Raw genomic sequence first — 17530 nt, 5'->3', positions numbered from 1 at the left:
CTGTGTGAAACCGGCCCTCCCTGTCTCTGTGTCAGACCGGCCCTCCCTGTCTCTGTGTGAGACCAGCCCTCCCTGTCCCCTGTGTGAGACCGGCCCTCCCTGTCTCTGTGTGAGACCGGCCCTCACTGTCCCTGTGTGAGACCGGCCCTCCCTGTCCCTGTGTGAGACCGGCCCTCCCTGTCCCTGTGTGAGACCGGCCCTCCCTGTCCCTGTGTGTGACCGGCCCACCCTGTCCCTGTGTGAGACCGGCCCTCCCTGTACCTGTGTGAGACCAGCCCTCCCTGTCCCTGTGTGAGACCAGCCCTCCCTGTCTCTGTGTGAGACCGGCCCTCCCTGTCTCTGTGTGAGACCGGCCCTCCCTGTCTCTGTGTGAGACCAGCCCTCCCTGTCCCCTGTGTGAGACCGGCCCTCCCTGTCCCTGTGTGAGACCAGCCCTCCCTGTCCCTGTGTGAGACCGGCCCTCCCTGTCCCTGTGAGACCGGCCCTCCCTGTCCCTGTGTGAGACCAGCCCTCCCTGTCCCTGTGTGAGACCGGCCCTCCATGTCCCTGTGAGACCGGCCTTCCCTGTCCCTGTGTGAGACCGGCCCTCCCTGTCTCTGTGTGTGATCAGCCCTCCCTGTCTCTGTGTGAGACCGGCCCTCACTGTCCCTGTGTGAGACCGGCCCTCCCTGTCCCTGTGAGACCGGCCCTCCCTGTCCCTGTGTGAGACCGGCCCTCCCTGTCCCTGTGTGAGACCAGCCCTCCCTGTCTCTGTGTGAGACCGGCCCTCCCTGTCCCTGTGAGACCGGCCCTCCCTGTCCCTGTGTGAGTCCGGCCCTCCCTGTCCCTGTGTGTGTTCAGCCCTCCCTGTCTCTGTGTGAGACCGGCCCTCACTGTCCCTGTGTGAGACCGGCCCTCCCTGTCTCTGTGTGAGACCGGCCCTCCCTGTCCCTGTGTGAGACCGGCCCTCACTGTCCCTGTGTGAGACCAGCCCTCCCTGTCCCTGTGAGTCCGGCCCTCCCTGTCCCTGTGTGAGACCGGCCCTCCCTGTCCCTGTGTGAGACCAGCCCTCCCTGTCTCTGTGTGAGACCAGCCCTCACTGTCTCTGTGAGACCGGCCCTCCCTGTCCCTGTGTGAGACCAGCCCTCCCTGTCTCTGTGTGAGACCAGCCCTCACTGTCTCTGTGAGACCGGCCCTCCCTGTCTCTGTGTGAGACCAGCCCTCACTGTCTCTGTGAGACCAGCCCTCCCTATCCCTGTGTGAGACCGGCCCTCCCTGTCCCTGTGTGTGATCAGCCCTCCCTGTCTCTGTGTGAGACCGGCCCTCCCTGTCTCTGTGTGAGACCAGCCCTCCCTGTCCCTGTGAGACCAGCCCTCCCTATCCCTGTGTGAGACCGGCCCTCCCTGTCTCTGTGAGACCAGCCCTCCCTGTCCCTGTGAGACCAGCCCTCCCTATCCCTGTGTGAGACCAGCCCTCCCTGTCCCTGTGTGAGACCGGCCCTCCCTGTCTCTGTGTGAGACCAGCCCTCCCTGTCCCTGTGAGACCAGCCCTCCCTATCCCTGTGTGAGACCGGCCCTCCCTGTCCCTGTGTGTGATCAGCCCTCCCTGTCTCTGTGTGAGACCGGCCCTCACTGTCCCTGTGTGAGACCGGCCCTCCCTGTCCCTGTGTGAGACCGGCCCTCCCTGTCACTGTGTGTGACCGGCCCTCACTGTCCCTGTGAGACCAGCCCTCCCTGTCCCTGTGTGATCAGCCCTCCCTGTCCCTGTGTGTGACCAGCCCTCCCTGTCCCTGTGTGAGACCGGCCCTCCCTGTCTCTGTGTGTGACCAGCCGTCCCTGTCCCTGTGTGAGACCGGCCCTCCCTGTCCCTGTGTGAGACCAGCCCTCCCTGTCCCTGTGTGTGACCGTCCCTCCCTGTCCCTGTGTGAGACCGGCACTCACTGTCCCTGTGAGGCCAGCCCTCCCTGTCCCTGTGTGAGACCAGCCCTCCCTGTCCCTGTGTGACACCGGCCCTCCCTGTCTCTGTGTGTGACCAGCCCTCCCTGTCCCTGTGTGTGACCGGCCCTCCCTGTCCCTGTGTGAGACCGGCCCTCCCTGTCCCTGTGTGAGACCGGCCCTCCCTGTCCCTGTGTGAGACCGGCCCTCCCTGTCCCTGTGTGTGACCGGCCCTCCCTGTCCCTGTGTGAGACCGGCCCTCCCTGTCCCTGTGTGAGACCGGCCCTCCCTGTCCCTGTGTGAGACCGGCCCTCCCTGTCCCTGTGTGAGACCGGCCCTCCCTGTCCCTGTCTGAGACCGGCCCTCCCTGTCCCTGTGAGACCAGCCCTCCCTGTCCCTGTGTGAGACCAGCCCTCCCTGTCCCTGTGTGAGACCAGCCCTCCCTGTCCCTGTGTGAGACCGGCCCTCACTGTCTCTGTGTGAGACCGGCCCTCCCTGTCCCTGTGTGAGACCGGCCCTCCCTGTCCCTGTGTGTGATCAGCCCTCCCTGTCCCTGTGTGAGACCGGCCCTCCCTGTCCCTGTGTGAGACCGGCCCTCCCTGTCCCTGTGTGAGACCAGCCCTCACTGTCCCTGTGAGACCAGCCCTCCCTGTCCCTGTGGGAGACCAGCCCTCACTGTCCCTGTGAGACCAGCCCTCATTGTCCCTGCGTGAGACCAGCTCTCCCTGTCCCTGTGAGACTGGCCCTCCCTGTCCCTGTGAGACCAGCCCTCCCTGTCCCTGTGTGAGACCGGCCTTCCCTGTCCCTGTGTGAGACCGGCCTTCCCTATCCCTGTGTGAGACCGGCCCTCCCTGTCCTTGTGTGAGACCGGCCCTCCCTGTCCCTGTGTGAGACCAGCCCTCACTGTCCCTGTGAGACCAGCCCTCCCTGTCCCTGTGTGAGACCGGCCCTCCCTGTCCCTGTGAGACCAGCCCTCCCTGTCCTTGTGTGAGACCGGCCCTCCCTGTCCCTGTGTGAGACCAGCCCTCACTGTCCCTGTGAGACCAGCCCTCCCTGTCCCTGTGTGAGACCAGCCCTCCCTGTCCCTGTGTGAGACCGGCCTTCCCTATCCCTGTGTGAGACCGGCCCTCCCTGTCCCTGTGTGAGATCGGCCCTCCCTGTCCCTGTGTGAGATCGGCCCTCCCTGTCCCTGTGTGAGACCAGCCCTCCCTGTCCCTGTGTGAGACCGGCCCTCCCTGTCTCTGTGTGAGACCAGCCCTCCCTGTCCCTGTGAGACCAGCCCTCCCTGTCTCTGTGTGAGACCGGCCCTCCCTGTCCCTGTGTGTGATCAGCCCTCCCTGTCTCTGTGTGAGACCGGCCCTCACTGTCCCTGTGTGAGACCAGCCCTCCCTATCCCTGTGTGAGACCGGCCCTCCCTGTCCCTGTGTGTGATCAGCCCTCCCTGTCTCTGTGTGAGACCGGCCCTCACTGTCCCTGTGTGAGACCGGCCCTCCCTGTCCCTGTGTGAGACCGGCCCTCCCTGTCACTGTGTGTGACCGGCCCTCACTGTCCCTGTGAGACCAGCCCTCCCTGTCCCTGTGTGATCAGCCCTCCCTGTCCCTGTGTGTGACCAGCCCTCCCTGTCCCTGTGTGAGACCGGCCCTCCCTGTCTCTGTGTGTGACCAGCCGTCCCTGTCCCTGTGTGAGACCGGCCCTCCCTGTCCCTGTGTGAGACCAGCCCTCCCTGTCCCTGTGTGTGACCGTCCCTCCCTGTCCCTGTGTGAGACCGGCCCTCACTGTCCCTGTGAGGCCAGCCCTCCCTGTCCCTGTGTGAGACCAGCCCTCCCTGTCCCTGTGTGACACCGGCCCTCCCTGTCTCTGTGTGTGACCAGCCCTCCCTGTCCCTGTGTGTGACCGGCCCTCCCTGTCCCTGTGTGAGACCGGCCCTCCCTGTCCCTGTGTGAGACCGGCCCTCCCTGTCCCTGTGTGAGACCGGCCCTCCCTGTCCCTGTGTGTGACCGGCCCTCCCTGTCCCTGTGTGAGACCGGCCCTCCCTGTCCCTGTGTGAGACCGGCCCTCCCTGTCCCTGTGTGAGACCGGCCCTCCCTGTCCCTGTGTGAGACCGGCCCTCCCTGTCCCTGTCTGAGACCGGCCCTCCCTGTCCCTGTGAGACCAGCCCTCCCTGTCCCTGTGTGAGACCAGCCCTCCCTGTCCCTGTGTGAGACCAGCCCTCCCTGTCCCTGTGTGAGACCGGCCCTCACTGTCTCTGTGTGAGACCGGCCCTCCCTGTCCCTGTGTGAGACCGGCCCTCCCTGTCCCTGTGTGTGATCAGCCCTCCCTGTCCCTGTGTGAGACCGGCCCTCCCTGTCCCTGTGTGAGACCGGCCCTCCCTGTCCCTGTGTGAGACCAGCCCTCACTGTCCCTGTGAGACCAGCCCTCCCTGTCCCTGTGGGAGACCAGCCCTCACTGTCCCTGTGAGACCAGCCCTCATTGTCCCTGCGTGAGACCAGCTCTCCCTGTCCCTGTGAGACTGGCCCTCCCTGTCCCTGTGAGACCAGCCCTCCCTGTCCCTGTGTGAGACCAGCCCTCCCTGTCCCTGTGTGAGACCGGCCTTCCCTATCCCTGTGTGAGACCGGCCCTCCCTGTCCTTGTGTGAGACCGGCCCTCCCTGTCCCTGTGTGAGACCAGCCCTCACTGTCCCTGTGAGACCAGCCCTCCCTGTCCCTGTGTGAGACCGGCCCTCCCTGTCCCTGTGAGACCAGCCCTCCCTGTCCTTGTGTGAGACCGGCCCTCCCTGTCCCTGTGTGAGACCAGCCCTCACTGTCCCTGTGAGACCAGCCCTCCCTGTCCCTGTGTGAGACCAGCCCTCCCTGTCCCTGTGTGAGACCGGCCTTCCCTATCCCTGTGTGAGACCGGCCCTCCCTGTCCCTGTGTGAGATCGGCCCTCCCTGTCCCTGTGTGAGATCGGCCCTCCCTGTCCCTGTGTGAGACCAGCCCTCCCTGTCCCTGTGTGAGACCGGCCCTCCCTGTCTCTGTGTGAGACCGGCCCTCCCTGTCCCTGTGAGACTGGCCCTCCCTGTCCCTGTGTGAGACCGGCCCTCACTGTCCCTGTGTGAGACCGGCCCTCCCTATCCCTGTGTGAGACCGGCCCTCCCTATCCCTGTGTGAGACCGGCCCTCCCTATCCCTGTGTGAGACCGGCCCTCCCTGTCCCTGTGAGACTGGCCCTCCCTGTCCCTGTGAGACCAGCCCTCACTGTCTCTGTCAGACCGGCCCTCCCTGTCTCTATGTGTGAGACCAGCCCTCCCTGTCCCTGTGTGAGACCGGCCATCCCTGTCCCTGTGTGAGACCGGCCCTCCCTGTCCCTGTGAGACCAGCCCTCCCTGTCCCTGTGTGAGACCGGCCCTCCCTGTCTCTGTGAGACCGGCCCTCCCTGTCCCTGTGTGAGACCGGCCCTCCCTGTCCCTGTGTGAGATCGGCCCTCCCTGTCCCTGTGTGAGACCGGCCCTCCCTGTCCCTGTGTGAGACCGGCCCTCCCTGTCCCTGTGTGAGACCGGCCCTCCCTGTCCCTGTGTGAGACCGGCCCTCCCTGTCCCTGTGTGAGACCGGCCCTCCCTGTCCCTGTGTGAGACCGGCCCTCCCTGTCCCTGTGTGAGACCAGCCCTCACTGTCCCTGTGAGACCAGCCCTCCCTGTCCCTGTGGGAGACCAGCCCTCACTGTCCCTGAGTGAGACCAGCTCTCCCTGTCCGTGTGAGACTGGCCCTCCCTGTCCCTGTGAGACCAGCCCTCCCTGTCCCTGTGTGAGACCAGCCTTCCCTGTCCCTGTGTGAGACCGGCCCTCCCAGTCCCTGAGACCGGCCCTCCCTATCCCTGTGTGAGACCGGCCCTCCCTGTCCCTGTGAGACCGGCCCTCCCTGTCTCTGTGTGAGACCAGCCCTCCCTGTCCCTGTGAGACTGGCCCTCCCTGTCCCTGTGTGAGACCGGCCCTCCCTGTCCCTGTGAGACCGGCCCTCCCTGTCTCTGTGTGAGACCGGCCCTCTCTACCTCTGTGTGAGACCAGCCCTCCCTGTCCCTGTGTGAGACCGGCCCTCCCTGTCTCTGTGTGAGACCGGCCCTCACTGTCCCTGTGAGACCGGCCCTCCCTGTCTCTGTGTGAGACCAGCCCTCACTGTCCCTGTTTGAGACCGGCCCTCCCTGTCCCTGTGTGAGACCAGCCCTCCATGTCCCTGTGAGACCGGCCCTCCCTGTCCCTGTGTGAGACCGGCCCTCCCTGTCCCTGTGTGACCAGCCCTCCCTGTCCCTGTGTGAGACCAGCCCTCCCTGTCCCTGTGTGACCAGCCCTCCCTGTCCCTGTGTGAGACCAGCCCTCCCTGTCCCTGTGTGAGACCGGCCCTCCCTGTCTCTGTGTGAGACCGGCCCTCACTGTCCCTGTGAGACCGGCCCTCCCTGTCTCTGTGTGAGACCGGCCCTCCCTTTCTCTGTGTGAGACCGGCCCTCCCTGTCCCTGTGTGACCAGCCCTCCCTGTCCCTGTGTGAGACCGGCCCTCCCTGTCCCTGTGTGAGACCAGCCCTCCCTGTCCCTGTGAGACCGGCCCTCCCTGTCCCTGTGTGAGACCAGCCCTCACTGTCCCTGTGTGTGACCGGCCCTCCCTGTCCCTGTGTGAGACCGGCCCTCCCTGTCCCTGTGTGAGACCGGCCCACCCGGCCTCTGTGATCCTTTGGGGTCTGTCCCTGTTGCTCTGGCACAGTGCTCCAGTGCAGTGTGAACCTGCTGCTCTGGCACAGTGCTCCAGTGTGGTGTGACCCTGCTGGTCTGGCACAGTGCTCCAGTGTGGTGTGACCCTGCTGCTCTGGCACAGTGCTCCAGTGCAGTGTGACCCTGCTGCTCTGGCGCAGTGCTCCAGTGCAGTGTGACCCTGCTGCTCTGGCACAGTGCTCCAGTGCGCTGTGACCCTGCTGGTCTGGCACAATGCTCCCGTGCGGTGTAACCCTGCTGCTCCGGCACAGTGCTCCAGTGTGGTGTGAACCTGCTGCTCTGGCACAGTGCTCCAGTGCGGTGTGACCCTGCTGCTCCGGCGCAGTGCTCCAGTGTGGTGTGACCCTGCTGCTCTGGCACAGTGCTCCAGTGCAGTGTGACCCTGCTGCTCTGGCACAGTGCTCCAGTGCAGTGTGACCCTGCTGCTCTGGCACAGTGCTCCAGTGCGCTGTGACCCTGCTGGTCTGGCACAATGCTCCAGTGCGGTGTGACCCTGATGCTCCGGCACAGTGCTCCAGTGCGGTGTGACCCTGCTGCTCTGGCACAGTGCTCCAGTGTGGTGTGAACCTGCTGCTCTGGCACAGTGCTCCAGTGCAGTGTGACACTGCTGCTCTGGCACAGTGCTCCAGTGCGGTGTGTCCTGCTGCTCTGGCACAGTGCTCCAGTGCGGTGTGACCCTGTTGCTCTGGCACAGTGCTCCAGTGTGGTGTGACACTGCTGCTCTGGCACAGTGCTCCAGTGCGGTGTGACCCTGCTGCTCTGGCACAGTGCTCCAGAGTGGTCTGACCCTGCTGCTCTGGCACAGTGCTCCAGTGCGGTGTCTCCTGCTGCTCTGGCACAGTGCTCCAGTGTGGTGTGACCCTGCTGCTCTAGCACAGTGCTCCAGTGTTGTGTGTCCTGCTGCTCTGGCACAGTGCTCCAGTGCGGTGTGACCCTGTTGCTCTGGCACAGTGCTCCAGTGCGGTGTGACCCTGCTGCTCTGGCACAGTGCTCCAGTGCGGTGTGACCCTGCTGCTCTGGCACAGTGCTCCAGAGCGGTCTGACCCTGCTGCTCTGGCACAGTGCTCCAGTGCCATGTGACCCTGTTGCTCTAGCACAGTGCTCCAGTGTGGTGCGTCCCTGTTGCTCTGGCACAGTGCTCCAGTGCTGTGTGACCCTGCTGCTCTGGCACATTGCTCCAGTGCTGTGTGACCCTGCTGCTCTGGCACAGTGCTCCAGTGCAGTGTGACCCTGCTGCTCTGGCACAGTGCTCCAGTACAGTGTGAACCTGCTGCTCTGTCACAGTGCTCCAGTGCGGTGTGACCCTGCTGCTCTGGCACAGTGCTCCAGTGCTGTGTGACCCTGTTGCTCTGGTACAGTGCTCCCTTGCGGTGTGACCCTGCTGCTCTGGTACAGTGCTCCAGTGCAGTGTGAACCTGTTGCTCTGACACAGTGCTCCAGTGCGGTGTGTCCTGCTCCTCTGGCACAGTGCTCCAGTGCGGTGTGACCCAGTTGCTCTGGCCCAGTGCTCCAGTGCAGTGTGAACCTGTTGCTCTGGTACAGTGCTCCATTGCGGTGTGTCCTGCTCCTCTAGCACAGTGCTCCAGTGCGGTGTGACCCTGTTGCTCTGGCACAGTGCTCCAGTGTGGTGTGTCCTGCTCCTCTGGCACAGTGCTCCAGTGCTGTGTGACCCTGTTGCTCTGGTACAGTGCTCCCTTGCGGTGTGACCCTGCTGCTCTGGTACAGTGCTCCAGTGCAGTGTGAACCTGTTGCTCTGACACAGTGCTCCAGTGCGGTGTGTCCTGCTCCTCTGGCACAGTGCTCCAGTGCGGTGTGACCCAGTTGCTCTGGCCCAGTGCTCCAGTGCAGTGTGAACCTGTTGCTCTGGTACAGTGCTCCATTGCGGTGTGTCCTGCTCCTCTAGCACAGTGCTCCAGTGCGGTGTGACCCTGTTGCTCTGGCACAGTGCTCCAGTGTGGTGTGTCCTGCTCCTCTGGCACAGTGCTCCAGTGCGGTGTGACCCTGCTGCTCTGGCACAGTGCTCCAGTGCAGTGTGAACCTGTTGCTCTGGCACAGTGCTCCAGTGCGGTGCGTCCTGCTGCAGTATGTTCTGAATGATTGGTTGTTTGTGTGGTTGTAGCTTCCTCGGACCTGATCTTGGATGCCCGCCTTGTCCAGCAGACAGCGTACATTGAGGACCGGCCCCTACACATGTTGTACTGTGCTGCTGAGGAGGACTGTCTCTCCAGCTCTGCCCGGAATGCCAACTGGCCGTATGGGCACCGCAGGCTACTCCGATTCTCCTCCGAAATCCACAACATTGGGCGGTCAGACTTCAGACCCAAGGCTGGGAGACACTCCTGGGTCTGGCACGAGTGTCATGGGTAAGGACAGGGAGGGCACTACCCAGTGGCAATATCACGACCAGTACTCCCAGCAGGCAGAGAGACCCGAGACAGCTGAGAACAGGGAGAGTGCCTGGGATTGAGGGTCACCCACTGGGAGAGAGACTGGGAGTGAGGGTCACCCACTGGGAGAGAGGGTCACCCACTGGGAGAGGGACTGGGAGTGAGGGTCACACACTGGGAGAGACACTGGGAGTGAGGGTCACCCACTGGGAGAGTGACTGGGAGTGAGGGTCACCCACTGGGAGAGGGACTGGGAGTGAGGGTCCCCCACTGGGAGTGAGGGTTACACACTGGGAGAGTGACTGGGAGTGAGGGTCACCCACTGGGAGAGACACTGCGGGTGAGGGTCACCCACTAGGAGAGACACTGGGGGTGAGGGTCACCCACTGGGAGAGACACTGGGGGTGAGGGTCACCCACTGGGAGAGACACTGGGAGTGAGGGTCACCCACTGGGAGAGTGACTGGGAGTGAGGGTCACCCACTGGGAGAGGGACTGGGAGTGAGGGTCCCCCACTGGGAGTGAGGGTTACACACTGGGAGAGTGACTGGGAGTGAGGGTCACCCACTGGGAGAGACACTGCGGGTGAGGGTCACCCACTAGGAGAGACACTGGGGGTGAGGGTCACCCACTGGGAGAGACACTGGGGGTGAGGGTCACCCACTAGGAGAGACACTGGGAGTGAGGGTCACCCACTGGGAGAGGGACTGGGAGTGAGGGTCACCCACTGGGAGAGACACTGGGAGTGAGGGTCACCCACTGGGAGAGTGACTGGGAGTGAGGGTCACCCACTGGGAGAGGGACTGGGAGTGAGGGTCCCCCACTGGGAGTGAGGGTTACACACTGGGAGAGTGACTGGGAGTGAGGGTCACCCACTGGGAGAGACACTGCGGGTGAGGGTCACCCACTAGGAGAGACACTGGGGGTGAGGGTCACCCACTGGGAGAGACACTGGGGGTGAGGGTCATCCACTAGGAGAGACACTGGGAGTGAGGGTCACCCACTGGGAGAGTGACTGGGAGTGAGGGTCACCCACTGGGAGAGGGACTGGGAGTGAGGGTCCCCCACTGGGAGTGAGGGTTACACACTGGGAGAGTGACTGGGAGTGAGGGTCACCCACTGGGAGAGACACTGCGGGTGAGGGTCACCCACTAGGAGAGACACTGGGAGTGAGGGTCCCCCACTGGGAGAGGGACTGGGAGTGAGGGTCACCCACTGGGAGAGACACTGGGGGTGAGGGTCACCCACTGGGAGAGACACTGGGAGTGAGGGTCACCCACTGGGAGAGGGACTGAGAGTGAGGGTCACCCACTAGGAGAGACACTGGGAGTGAGGGTCCCCCACTAGGAGAGTGACTGGGAGTGAGGGTCACCCACTGGGAGAGGGACTGGGAGTGAGGGTCACCCACTGGGAGAGACACTGGGAGTGAGGGTCCCGCACTAGGAGAGACACTGGGAGTGAGGGTCACCCACTGGGAGAGGGACTGGGAGTGAGGGTCACCCACTAGGAGAGACACTGGGAGTGAGGGTCCCCCACTAGGAGAGTGACTGGGAGTGAGGGTCACCGACTGGGAGAGGGACTGGGAGTGAGGGTCCCCCACTGGGAGAGACACTGGGAGTGAGGGTCACCCACTGGAAGTAATGGTCACCACTGGGAGAGTGACTGGGAGTGACGGTCAGCCAATGGAGAGTCATTGGGAGTGAAGGTCACCCACTGGGAGAGTGACAGGGTGTGCGGGTCACCCACTGTGAGAATCACTGGGAGTGAGGGTCACCCACAGGGAGAGGGACTGGGAGTGAGGGTCACCCACTGGGAGAGACACTGGGAGTGAGGGTCACCCACTGGGAGAGTGACAGGGTGTGCGGGTCACCCACTGTGAGAATCACTGGGAGTGAGGGTCACCCACAGGGAGAGGGACTGGGAGTGAGGGTCACCCACTGGGAGAGACACTGGGAGTGAGGGTCACCCACTGGGAGAGTGACAGGGTGTGCGGGTCACCCACTGTGAGAATCACTGGGAGTGAGGGTCACCCACTGGAAGTAATGGTCACCACTGGGAGAGTGACTGGGAGTGACGGTCAGCCAATGGAGAGTCATTGGGAGTGAAGGTCACCCACTGGGAGAGTGACAGGGTGTGCGGGTCACCCACTGTGAGAATCACTGGGAGTGAGGGTCACCCACAGGGAGAGGGACTGGGAGTGAGGGTCACCCACTGGGAGAGACACTGGGAGTGAGGGTCACCCACTGGGAGAGTGACAGGGTGTGCGGGTCACCCACTGTGAGAATCACTGGGAGTGAGGGTCACCCACAGGGAGAGGGACTGGAGGTAAGGGTCACCCACTGGGAGAGTGACTGGGAATGACGGTCAGCCAATTGAGAGTCAATGGGAATGAGGGTCACCCACAGGGAGAGTGGGAGTGAGGGTCACCCACTTGGAGAGACACTGGGAGTGAGGGTCAGTCACTGGGAGACAGTGTGTAGTTAGCTGGGGCGGTGTGTGTGTAGTTAGCCGGGGCGGTGTGTATGTGTAATTAGCCGGGGTGCGGTGTGTGTGTTGTTAGCCGGGGCGGTGTGTGTGTGTAGCTAGCTGGGGCGGTGTGTGTGTAGTTAGCCGGGGCGGTGTGTGTGTAGTTAGCCGGGGTGCGGTGTGTATGTAGTTAGCCGGGGTGGGGTGTGTGTGTAGTTACCTGGGATGGTGTGTGTGTTGTTAGCTGGGGTGCGGTGTGTATGTAGTTAGCCAGGGCAATGTGTGTGTAGTTAGCCGGGGCGGTGTGTGTGTGGTAAGCCGGTGCGGTGTGTGTGTGTAGTTAGCCGGGGGGCGGTGTGTGTGTAGTTAGCCGGGGTGGTGTGTGTGTGTGTAGCTAGCCGGGACGGTGTGTGTGTAGCTAGCCGGGGCGGTGTGTGTGTAGTTAGCCGGGGCGGTGTGTGTGTGTAGTTAGCCGGGGTGCGGTGTGTGTGTAGTTAGCCGGGGCGGTGTGTGTGTGTAGTTAGCCAGGGTGCAGTGTGTGTGTAGTTAGCCGGGGCGGTGTGTATGTAGTTAGCCGGGGCGGTGTGTGTGTGTAGTTAGCCGGGGAGCGGTGTGTGTGTAGTTAGCCGGGGCGGTGTGTATGTAGTTAGCCGGGGCGGTGTGTGTGTGTAGTTAGCCGGGGCGGTGTGTGTGTGTAGTTAGCCGGGGTGCGGTGTGTGTGTAGTTAGCCGGGGCGGTGTGTGTGTGTAGTTAGCCGGGGTGCAGTGTGTGTGTAGTTAGCCGGGGCGGTGTGTATGTAGTTAGCCGGGGCGGTGTGTGTGTGTAGTTAGCCGGGGCGGTGTGTGTGTGTAGTTAGCCGGGGCGGTGTGTGTGTAGTTAGCCGGGGCGGTGTGTGTGTGTAGTTAGCCGGGGCGGTGTGTGTGTGTAGTTAGCCGGGGAGCGGTGTGTATGTAGTTAGCCGGGGAGCGGTGTGTATGTAGTTAGCCGGGGCAGTGTGTGTGTAGTTAGCCGGGGTGCGGTGTGTGTGTAATTAGCCGGGGCGGTGTGTATGTAGATAGCCGGGACGGTGTGTGTGTGTAGTTAGCCGGGGAGCGGTGTGTGTGTAGTTAGCCGGGGAGCGGTGTGTGTGTAGTTAGCCGGGGAGCGGTGTGTGTAGTTACCCAGGATGGTGTGTGTGTGTAGTTAGCCAGGGTGCGGTGCATGTGTAGTTAGCCGGGGTGGTGTATGTGTAGTTAGCTGGGGAGGTGTGTTTGTGTAGTTAGCCGGGGAGCGGTGTGTGTGTAGTTAGCCGGGGCGGTGTGTGTGTGTAGTTAGCCGGGGAGCGGTGTGTGTGTAGTTAGCCGGGGTGGTGTATGTGTAGTTAGCCGGGGAGGTGTGTTTGTGTGTGTGTAGTTAGCCGGGGTGCGGTGTGTATGTAGTTAGCCGGGGCGGTGTGTGTGTGTAGTTAGCCGGGGAGCGGTGTGTGTGTAGTTAGCCGGGGCGGTGTGTGTGTAGTTACCCAGGATGGGGTGTGTGTAGTTAGCCGGGGTGATGTATGTGTAGTTAGCTGGGGAGGTGTGTTTGTGTGTGTGTAGTTAGCCGGGGTGCGGTGTGTGTGTAGTTAGCCGGGGCGGTGTGTGTAGCTAGCCGGGGCGGTGTGTGTGTAGTTAGCCCGGGGTGCGGTGTTGGTGTAGTTAGCCGGGGCGGTGTGTGTGTAGTTACCTGGGATGGTGCGTGTATAGTTAGCCGGGGTGGTGTATGTGTAGTTAGCCGGGGTGGTGTATGTGTAGATAGCCGGGGTGGTGTATGTGTAGTTACCCGGGTGTGTGTGTGTGGGTGTGTGTGTGTGTGTAGTTAGCCAGGGTGCGGTGTCTGTGTGTAGTTAGCCGGGGTGGTGTGTGTGTGTAGTTACCCGGGATGGTGCGTGTGTAGTTAGCCGGGGTGGTGTGTGTGTAGTTAGCCGGGGTGCGGTGTGTATGTAGTTAGCCGGGGCGATGAGTGTGTAGCTAGCCGGGACGGTGTGTGTGTGTAGTTAGCCGGGGTGCGGTGTATGTGTAGTTAGCCGGGGCGGTGTGTGTGTAGTTAGCTGGGGCGGTGTGTGTGTAGTTAGCCGGGGTGGTGTTTGTTTGTTACCTGGGGTGCGGTGTGTGTGTAGTTAGCTGGGGTGCGGTATTGGTGTAGTTAGCCGGGGCAGTGTGTGTGTGTGTAGTTAGCCGGGGTGCGGTGTGTGTGTAGTTAGCCGGGATGGTGTGTGTGTAGTTAGCCGGGATGGTGTGTGGAAAGTTAGCCGGGGCGGTGTGTGTATAGTTACCCAGGGTGCGGTGTGCATGTAGTTAGCCGGGATGGTGTGTGTATGTAGTTAGCCGGGGTGCGGTGTTGGTGTAGTTAGCCGGGGCAGTGTGTGTGTAGTTAGCCGGGGTGCGGTGTGTGTGTAGTTAGCCGGGGCGGTGTGTGTGTGTAGTTAGCCGGGGTGCGGTGTTGGTGTAGTTAGCCGGGGAGCGTTGTGTGTGTAGTTAGCTGGGGCGGTGTGTGTGTGTAGTTAGCCAGGGCGGTGTGTGTGTAGTTAGCCGGGGTGCGGTGTGTGTGTAGTTAGCCGGGGTGCGGTGTGTGTGTAGTTAGCTGGGGCGGTGTGTGTGTAGTTAGCCGGGGTGCGGTGTTGGTGTAGTTAGCCGGGGAGCGGTGTGTGTGTAGTTAGCTGGGGCGGTGTGTGTGTAGTTAGCCGGGGCGGTGTGTGTGTGTGTAATTAGCCGGGGCGGTGTGTGTGTAGTTAGCCGGGGTGCGTTGTGTGTGTGTAATTAGCCGGGGCGGTGTGTGTGTTGTTAGCCCGGGGCGGTGTGTGTGTAGTTAGCCGGGGCGGTGTGTGTGTGTAATTAGCCGGGGCGGTGTGTGTGTGTTGTTAGCCCGGGGCGGTGTGTGTGTAATTAGCCGGGGCAGTGTGAGTGTAGTTAGCCGGGGTGCGGTGTGTCTGTAGTTAGCCGGGGCGGTGAGTGTGTAGTCAGCCGGGGCAGTGTGTGTGTAATTAGCCGGGGCGGTGAGTGTGTAGTTAGCCGGAGCGGTGAGTGTGTAGTCAGCCGGGGCGGTGTGTGTGTAATTAGCCGGGGCGGTGTGTGTGTAGTTAGCCGGAGCGGTGAGTGTGTAATTAGCCGGGGAGCGGTGTGTGTGTAATTAGCCGGGGCGGTGTGTGTGTAGTTAGCCGGAGCGGTGAGTGTGTAATTAGCCGGGGAGCGGTGTGTGTGTAATTAGCCGGGGCGGTGTGTGTGTAGTTAGCCGGAGCGGTGAGTGTGTAATTAGCCGGGGAGCGGTGTGTGTGTAATTAGCCGGGGCGGTGTGTGTGTAGTTAGCCGGAGCGGTGTGTGTGTAATTAGCCGGGGCGGTGAGTGTGTTGTTTGCATGTCTAAGCTCCTGTGTCTCTCCCACAGACACTACCACAGCATGGACATTTTCACCCACTATGACATCCTGACATTGAACGGCAGCAAGGTGGCAGAGGGACACAAGGCCAGTTTCTGCCTGGAGGACAGCGACTGTGATGACAGTGAGTGATCATGGACACAGCCCCTTCTCCCTGGGGATGGGGGACAAAGGGGACGGGGAGAAGGGTAAGCACCCTTCACCAATACCCTGCTGGCAAGATGACAGCTCCACTTCTCCAGCATTAACCACAACAGGACCTGTATCCATGGAAACAGGCCCAACTACATCTACACTCATACCCATCACAAATGTGTCAGTAACACCGCTGGAAATTCAGCTTGGGGGGCAGAGTTTGGATTGGTGGTGGGGAGTCAGGGATGGGGGGGTCAGGGGCTGGGGGTGTGCGCGGAGACATGTGCAGGTGGGAATATGACCCTGAGAAATGGGGATATAACACTGTGGGATGGAGATATAACTGTGTTGGATGGGGATATACCACTGTGGGATACGGATATAACACTGGGATGGCAATATAACACATGTTTGATGGGGATATAAGACTATGAGATGGGGATGTTACACTGTGAGATGGGACTACAGCACTGTGGGATGTGACTATAGCACTGTGGGATGGGTATATGACACTGCAGATTGGGGATATAACACTGTGTATATGGGGATATACCACTGTGAGATGGGGATATAACACTGTGTTCGCTGGGGATATAACACTGTGGGACGGGGATATAACACTGTGGGATGGGGATGTGACGCTGTGGGATGGGGATGTGACGCTGTGGGATGGGGATGTGACGCTGTGGGATGGGGATGTGACACTGTGGGATGGGATTGTGACACTGGGATTGGGATATAACACTGTAGGATGGGGATATAGCACTGTTTGATGGAGATATAACACTGTGAGATGGGGATATAGCACTGTAGGATGGGGGTATAACACTGAGATGGGGATATAACACTGTGGGATGGGGATATAACACTGTGATATGGGGATATAACACTGTGATATGGGGATATAACACTGTGGGATGGGGATATAAGACTGGGATGTGACTATAGCACTGTGGGATGGGGATATAACACAGTGGGTTGGGGATGTAACACTGTGGGATGAAGATGTAACACTGTGGATGGGGTTATAACACACCTGGGATGGGGATATAACACTGTAGGATGGGGAAATAACACTGTGAGATGGGGATATAACACTGTGGGATGGGGATATAACACTGGGATGGGGATATAACACTGTGGGATGGGGATATAACACTGTAATATGGGGATATAACACTGTGAGATGGGGATATAACACTGTGGGATGGGGATATAACACTGGGATGGGGATATAACATTGTGAGATGGGGATATAACACTGTGATATGGGGTTATACCACTGAAATGGGGATATAGCACTGTGATATGGGGATATAACACTGTGATATGGGAATATAACACTGTGGGATGCGGATATAACACTGTGGGATGGGGATGTAACACTGTGGGATGGGGATATAACACTGTAATATGGGGATATAACACTGTGAGATGGGGATATAACACTGTGGGATGGGGATATAACACTGGGATGGGGATATAACACTGTGAGATGGGGATATAACACTGTGGGACGGGGATATAACACTGGGATGGGGATATAACACTGTGATATGGGGATATAACACTGTGATATGGGAATATAACACTGTGGGATGGGAATGTAACACTGTGGGATGGGGATGTAACACTGTGGGATGGGGATATAACACTGTGGGATGGAGATATAACACTGTGTTGGATGGGGATATACCACTGTGGGATATGGATATAACACTGGGATGGGGATATAACACTGTGGGATGGGGATATAACACTGTAGGATGGGGATATAACACTGTGGGATACGGATATAACTCTGTAGGAAGGGTATATGACACTGTGGGATGGGACTGTAGCACTAGGCAATAGACAATAGACAATAGACAATAGATGCAGGAGTAGGCCATTCTGCCCTTCGAGCCTGCACCGCCATTCAATATGATCATGGCTGATCATTCCTAATCAGTATCCTGTTCCAGCCTTATCTCCATATCCCTTGACTACACTATCTTTAAGAGCTCTATCCAATTCTTTCTTAAAAGAATCCAGAGACTGGGCCTCCACTGCCCTCTGGGGCAGAGCATTCCACACAGCCACCACTCTCTGGGTGAAGTAGTTTCTCCTCATCTCTGTCCTAAATGGTCTACCCCGAATTTTTAAGTTGTGTCCTCTGGTTCGGCACTCCCCCATCAACGGAAATATGTTCCCTCCTGCCAGAGTGTCCAGTCCTTTCATAATCCTATACGTTTCAATCAGATCCCCTCTCAGTCTTCTAAACTCAAGGGTATACAAGCCCAGTCGCTTCAGTCTTTCCGTGTAAGGCAATCCTGCCATTCCAGGAATTGACCTCGTGAACCTACGCTGCACTCCCTCAATAGCCAGAATGTCTTTCCTCTAATTTGGAGACCAGAACTGTACACAGTACTCCAGGTGTGGTCTCATCATGGCCCTGTACAGCTGCAGAAGCACCTCTTTGCTTCTATACTCAATCCCTCTTGTTATGAAGGCCAGCATGCTATT

At 60.5% G+C, this 17530-nt stretch overlaps 1 protein-coding gene across 2 annotated transcripts in view; it reads left to right on the top strand.

Annotated features, from left to right (window-relative positions):
• Positions 1 to 17530, top strand: part of LOC140482089 (lysyl oxidase homolog 3B-like) — a 152613-nt gene that overhangs the window by 117067 nt on the left and 18016 nt on the right. For both annotated transcript variants that reach the window (XM_072579048.1, XM_072579038.1), the window contains exons 6-7: positions 8768 to 9011; positions 14899 to 15014. In XM_072579048.1, coding sequence (XP_072435149.1) covers positions 8768 to 9011; positions 14899 to 15014 — 360 coding nt within the window. The remainder of the gene's footprint in view (positions 1 to 8767; positions 9012 to 14898; positions 15015 to 17530) is intronic.

Source organism: Chiloscyllium punctatum, chromosome 1, assembly GCF_047496795.1.
Source record: "Chiloscyllium punctatum isolate Juve2018m chromosome 1, sChiPun1.3, whole genome shotgun sequence".
In the NCBI taxonomy this organism is placed as follows: domain Eukaryota; kingdom Metazoa; phylum Chordata; class Chondrichthyes; order Orectolobiformes; family Hemiscylliidae; genus Chiloscyllium; species Chiloscyllium punctatum.
This window is presented reverse-complemented; position numbering and strand designations above follow the sequence as displayed.